The 6,670-nt window shown below is 38.3% G+C and overlaps 1 protein-coding gene across 1 annotated transcript; it reads right to left on the reverse strand.

Annotated features, from left to right (window-relative positions):
* Positions 1-2,302: 2,302 nt before the first annotated feature.
* On the reverse strand, positions 2,303-6,020 carry elf3 (E74-like factor 3 (ets domain transcription factor, epithelial-specific)). Its single transcript, XM_082534223.1, has 9 exons — positions 5,907-6,020; positions 5,634-5,794; positions 4,886-5,122; positions 4,621-4,734; positions 4,393-4,539; positions 4,220-4,306; positions 4,002-4,121; positions 3,596-3,791; positions 2,303-3,205 (listed from the first exon to the last, which is right to left on the reverse strand). The coding sequence occupies exons 2-9, from the start codon at positions 5,785-5,787 to the stop codon at positions 3,094-3,096; spliced, it is 1,167 nt and encodes a 388-aa protein (XP_082390349.1). The 5' UTR covers positions 5,788-5,794; positions 5,907-6,020; the 3' UTR covers positions 2,303-3,093.
* Between the last annotated feature and the right edge of the window lie 650 nt (positions 6,021-6,670).

A 6,670-nucleotide genomic window follows, 5' to 3' on the forward strand; every position in this document is an offset into this window, starting at 1 on the left:
GTTGTTGGGCAGAAACCATGTGCTGTCTATAATCGTTTTATGCTGAGATAATATGGACAGTAAATCATTCAAAGTTTCTCATTTTTATTCTATTTTATCCATCAGGATAAAAAAAAAGTGTTCCATCTTTTTTATGGAATACTAACATCATAACATCATATTGTTATTAGCACAACAATCTGTAGGCAACTTAGCGTAAGCAAATGGAGATGCCACAATCTTAAACTCAACAGAGACAAAGAAACCCCTTCCAATAGTAATGAAGGTCTTATTTGTATCTGGATATTCTGTTCTAAAGGTTCTTAAGTTATAGTTCTCTGAAATTGTATCTCTCCTATCTCTCACATTATTGACTTGGATTCTTAGTCTTGTCCTTAATCCTAAATATATAAGATTTTGTCAATTTATTCTGTAATAATGTTAAAAATAAAGAATATTTTTAACCTGCCTGTGTTGTGAAAGAAGACAACAAAAGAAAACATCTATTTAAAATCGAAACTGCCTGCATTTATTCCCCCCCCCCCCCCCTTACTTTATGAACATGTTTTGTTTTTTTATTGTAATTTAAGATGTTATCTCAGTCAGAGTAATAATAATGATCCATTTTAGCTACTTGGGGTTAAACTGGATCAGTTTTTGCATCTGACAGCATTAAAATATGAAAAATTTTAACATTATTTTCAGCTGCAAAAAATGTGTGATGAGGCTGTTCCAAGATTTTAGACCATTAGTATTGTTCACCCATACTGATGGTCTAAAACTGAGGTTTATGGGAAACTTAAGACTGAAACACATGGCATGTCTGTGTATGTATTCTATGGGAGAGTAGGGACAACACAGTTTCTGTGGGCGCTTGATACAGCTGCAAGAACTGTGTTTGCATCATGTTTGCATATTTGAGGGTGGCTGTATCTTAGGAGGTACAGCAGGTCATCTAATAATCGGAAGGTTGGTGGATGGTGCAGACGAAAGACTGTCTGCTCCAGTCTGCATTTTACTGTTTGCTTGGGCAAGATAATAACCTCAAGTTTGTCTCGGATGCCATAGTAAATGTATGTGAAAGCACTTAAGGATCAAAAATCTGTGAACTGGGGAGTCAGGTTTCAAACCGCTTGCTCTACCTCCTGACCACCCAGAGTTTGCCACCCTTCCTGATTTCTTGTTTTTTGTATGCTTGTCATGATTAAATGTTTGAGATCGTCAAACAAATGTAAATATTAGACAAAGTAAATGCAAAATATACTTTCTAAATGAAAGTGTTTATTATCATTATTATTATTATTGTTGTTGTTGTTGTTGTTGTTGTTATAGCAGAAACAATTGCAATCAAGTGTTTGCAATAACTGGCAATGAGTCTTTTACGGAGCTTTGGAAGAATTTTGGCCCACTCATCTTTCGAAACTGTAAATATCAGCCACAATTTTTTCAAGTATGTAGTTTTCAAGCATGAACTGCCTTTTTAAGGTAATGCCACAGCATCTCACTCACACTCAGGTCAGGACTTTGGAGTGACTAGGCCACTCCAAAGTCTTCCTTGTGCAGAACCCAAGTGCACTTCAGTTTCAACACATTCAAGAAGATATGAAAAGTCAATGATTGAAGAAGCCATTTGTTGCAGGAAGTGGAAGCAAATCATGAATGAGGTCCCAAAACCAGAAACACCTTGACTGATGGCTCTGAGGACCCCTTCCTCTTCCAATTACCAATTAAAGGACAAAAGAAGAAGAAGTAGAAGATTGATTAAGGTTTACCAGTAAATTGCAACAATTCCATAATGTTGTTGCCATTTGGACTTTCAGTTAAATATTTTCTAATCATTTTTGGCTGATATGTTTTCAGGACAAACAAATATATATAAAAAGGTTTTAATCATCTGTTTATTTATGTCACACAGACATTTATTCTTTGTAGATAGGTCTAAAGTTTATCAATATAAATATATCTGGCGTGCTTCCAAATAACCTGATCCATACATGAATGCAATATGAAAGGGTTCATTTCATAAACAGGTTGTTGGCAATGGATACTGTAACGTACTTTTTAGTTTGTGAATCTGTTGTCATTTGAGACTGGCAACCATAATGAAGCGTCCAGTGAATGTCTACTGTTACTTAATTGCGTCTAATTTCGTCTACTCATAGGTTTTGGTTCTGTCCCAGCCTTTTCTCCAGCATCCTGCAGCTCTTGTTGTAGGACTTTCCAACCCCCAACACTTTCACTAATGAGGTATCCAATATGTTTGTTTCAACAACATGCTCACTAATAATGAAGTATGTGGAAAAAACAGTCCCCAAACAGAAAGTTGATACATGTCAAAATTTATTTATACAAAAAGCCATAAAAACAATATGCCATGCAATTCACATAATTCACATAATTCACATAATGATTGACATAAGATTTACTCCCCTCATCAATCCAGAGATCGATGATTACATTACAACAATCACACAAACTGCAACAGATTTCTGACTGATTCACACCAACCAGTCATGTTCAAATTCAGACACTTATGAACTACTCTGTACTCAAACATTGTGTAAACACACTTTATAATAAGTGATACCAAAAGACATGTAGTGCACATCTTTACTTTGTTAATGTGAAGTAACTTCTACATTTATTTCTAGCCAAGTTTTTTTGTTTTTCCAAACTTATGTTACACTAAGAAACAATGTTTTTCACGTGAAAAAAAAACTGTGATATGGGAAAATGACAGAAAAGATGTTTATAGTGCTACAGTAGCGAATGAAGACGAGAGTCCTGCATCAACAAAAACAAGTAAATACCAGAGTAAAATCTGTTCATCTGTACGAGGTTTGCTTTTTCAGCCTTTACTGTAGGTACTTGCACTCACAAGTATCTAAAACAATTTAAAAACACGTGAAACGTCATATTGGTTCATAAAACCTACTAGAGCCATAAACACTGGCTTACATTTTCTGTAACACCTTCCTTCTAAAGGAAGTTAGTGTCTTAAACATTTGGGGCAGCAAGGATTTTTTCAGACAGGCAACATGGTTAGGCATTTATAGTTGCTGAACTGCTGCTCTGACTGGCTTTTCAGTTCTTACCCACTTAGTAACTAATGTCTTACATAGTCATACCAATCTCCTCAATCTTCCAGCCACTGGAGTTTTTTCCAAACTTGTATACAAGCCTCCTGCCATCGACTCGTTCCAGAATCTCCCTCTTATAGTAATACCTGCAGATGGAGAAGTTTCAGTTACTTGAAGTTCAGCACATAGCATATCATCCCCTTCATCATCTGGTGCTCAGTTTAAAACAACTGAGCGTTTTATATGTGAAGCGGAGAGTCTTAATGAGCCTGCCATAACAATCTTCTGACTTCTGTGACCTGGAGGAGCTATGTATCCAGTGCAACTCTGATTAGTTGGGCTAAAGTTTGATTCATAGTTAAAGCAAAAGCATCTGAAAAGTATCTTAAATGTGACGAAGCTGTCACTGCTGTTACTGCAGCATGTGTTTTTAGCCTTGTTACAATATTTTCTTCTGAATCATATCTGATTCAAATATCTGATTAAATTGTTGAGATTGAGGAAGAAGTAAAGGAAGGGCTGCTGCAAGAACTCACCTCATTGCACGGCTGAGCTTTTCATATGTCATGCTGCTGTTTTTCTTCTTCTGGCCCCACATCTGAGCCACAGCTTCAGATTTGAGGAACTTAAAGACACCCTCACGGCGGTCCTCCCATTTCATTAGGCCCTGATTCTTTTCTGGGTGGATCAGAATGTCTCTGATGAATTCCCACAGGTGAGTGCCACGAGGTGCTGAAGACAGTGGGACAAAATAAGCTAAATGTCTGTTTGCATGTGCATGCTGCATTAGCATAAAGCAAGCAAGAAGAAAAGATCAATATCTGTGGTCTAGTAAAGATGCAAATTAAATGCAAAATAGAATCTGTAAAATAGTTCAGTGTTCAGATGCATGCCTACTGAAACGGTTTTACATTATTAGTAAGACAGCATTTGTGGGCTTACCATGTTTGTTTTTCTTTGGATTGTCATATATGTTGCTGCTGTGCTCTCTGCTGACTTTAGGAGGTCGCCCCCGTGGTCGTTTCAATCGGGACTCTCCATTCTCTGGCTTGATGTACACTTCTGTCGATGAGATGGTGACTTATCAGAAATGAATCGAAATACAGGGAATGCAAATAACTTCAAACGTTTTTTGTTGTTGTTTTTTCTTGTTTACTCACTTGAAATCGGAGGGTAAGAGAACTCGGGGTCAGATTCGCTGCTGCCAGACTCTGGTGAACCGATGCTTGGAAAGCCAAACATGCCAGCTGAATACATGAGAGATATATTTTTAATAACATTCTTGAACTTGAATGATAACAAGTCTTGACAAATATGAAGATAAAATACTAACTGTTGGAGGAGGAGCTGTACTCGCTGTCAGAATGATTATCAGACAGGTAGCCAGTGTCTCTCAGTGGTGTCATTGGTTCCATGGTCAGAGTAGTCAGATCATAGTCATCCTGATAGTCAAATTCTCTTTTGTTGACAGCTTCTTCAGCTGTAAGTAGAAATTAGCAAGTCCACTTGTAAACTAGTCCACATAATATGTCAACTTTGAACATATCGGTATAAGATGTACCTTGACCAATTTTAATTGTGCTGAGTAGAGGAAAGTTCTGTCCAAGGTTGTCCAAGAAGTTGTCCAAGAGCTGGCAGGTCTCGTTCAATTCTTGTCCTGATAACATCTGCATCTCTGGGGAAGGAAAGATTAGTTTACATGTATTTTTCATACATAAAAATAATTCTTCTTCACATAGCTAGATGTTAGAAATAGTTCAGTTATGTATGGATATTTTCAGCTGTTGCTGTCAGTAAATTGTTCCTGAATAACATGAGCATTTTACCAGGCATTTTGCTCTTGTGCTCCTGTAGACTCTGATAGAGGTGTGGGCCAAGCTGCACACCAAAGATCCCAATCATCTGCTCCCGGTTCATCTGGCAAAGGGCGGAGCCATCCATGGCACAGTTTGCCAGACTAAGGGTGTTTGCATCGAACTTGGTGCTCTCTACTTGGTCACTGATCCACTCCAACACATGATCTGCTGTCCAGTAATTAGGGCTGATCTGCCTGTACCCCTGACCTGCAGCGACAGCCAGAGATTATTTATTATTCCTGAGCTGTGCAGATACTCAGTACACACTAAGCTTTAACAGAAATTTAGCATATTTTCATAAAAACCATGATCTTGGTTCATACACACAGGTTTGAATCTGACAATAAGGCACTTTTAGTTTAGCTTAACTTTGAAGCCCGTCTCTAAGTTCGAACAAATAAAGTGAAACTGTTTTAACCATGAGGTCACAGCATTCTCCTGTTATGCGGTTATGCTGAGTTAAACATTACTTGCCTGGTAAATCATTTAGTGAGTGACTAAATAAGGTCAAAGCAAAGGTGAGCAGGCTGGCTGAAGTTTGAAAGAGAGCGTCTGTTTACTTTGAGATTAGTCTGTAGCTGAAACTAGACTGGCCTGGTTAACTAAAGCTTCAAAGCCAAGAGACTTAACATGTTGAAAATCTTTTGTCTGACACAGATCAGCTAAACACGTGAATTGTGTGACAGTGCAAGGTCAGAAATAACATGTCTCTTCTCACCAGCTATGTTGGAACTGTATGCTGGATTGCTGATTTGCAGCGGACTGATGCTGGAAAGCATAGTGGCCTGATGTTGCAGCACATCTGGCAAACCAGTCTGATACATGGTTAGGTTAGCATGAGTCAGAACAGTGCTGAGGCACGGCGATGACATGGAGGCACTGTGAAATATAGAAAATGCTTCTTTACATCCCAGAAAAACTAGCAAACAGGAAACCAGCAAACAAAGCTTATTAAAAGCAGGATCATAAGTTAGGTATGTATATAATTTACCTGATTACAACACTGGCCACAATATGATGAAACAGAAAGACGTCCTAAGACAATCCAGTGTCTGGATTCTGCTGTTTGAGTACCACTGCCCTCTCTGGCTCGGTATCCACGGCAAAAAAATGTACCTGCTTTTACCTTATGAGCTTTATAGTTGTGGGGGATGGACTCAGGTAAATTCAGGGGAATTCCACCTGAACATGGCCACGCCTCCATTGCTACTCCTCCCCCAGTTTCCTGAGAACTTGATCAACAAAACAAACCTGCCCTGCCTTTTATTCTTCGCTTATATTTCTACATCATATTTTGTACACTGACTGGGCAGCTTTCATAGGCTTCTTTTTCCTTAGATTTTTGTTGCTTGACATTTCTTTTGTTCCATTACAGTTCTTATTCTAGGTCCCTTTTGAAATACTTTTACATTTCTACTGTTTTTCAACTAACTTGACATATTTAAATGTCAAGGTATTGACACAGACATGTTTCACATCAGTGAGGAAGGGGTGTGTGTGATAGACATTTGCAAATAGTCACGATCTAAAAAATAGACACAAAGAGGTACCTGTCCTGTGAGGACAGGTACCTTTATCAGTTTTGCCAGTCACCACAGGCAAACAGTGATAAAAGAATGTTATGTAGCTTCTCAAACTTCTACTGCACCCAGCTGCCTTGTTTGACACACACGAAGCTAAGTGGTAACCTCATATTTACCAGGTTACACACATAAACACACACAGGCACAGAGAGAGAGCACAGAGAAAGATTTT

The sequence above is a fragment of the Aulonocara stuartgranti genome (genome assembly GCF_965226115.1).
Source record: "Aulonocara stuartgranti genome assembly, chromosome: 5".
NCBI lineage: Eukaryota > Metazoa > Chordata > Actinopteri > Cichliformes > Cichlidae > Aulonocara > Aulonocara stuartgranti.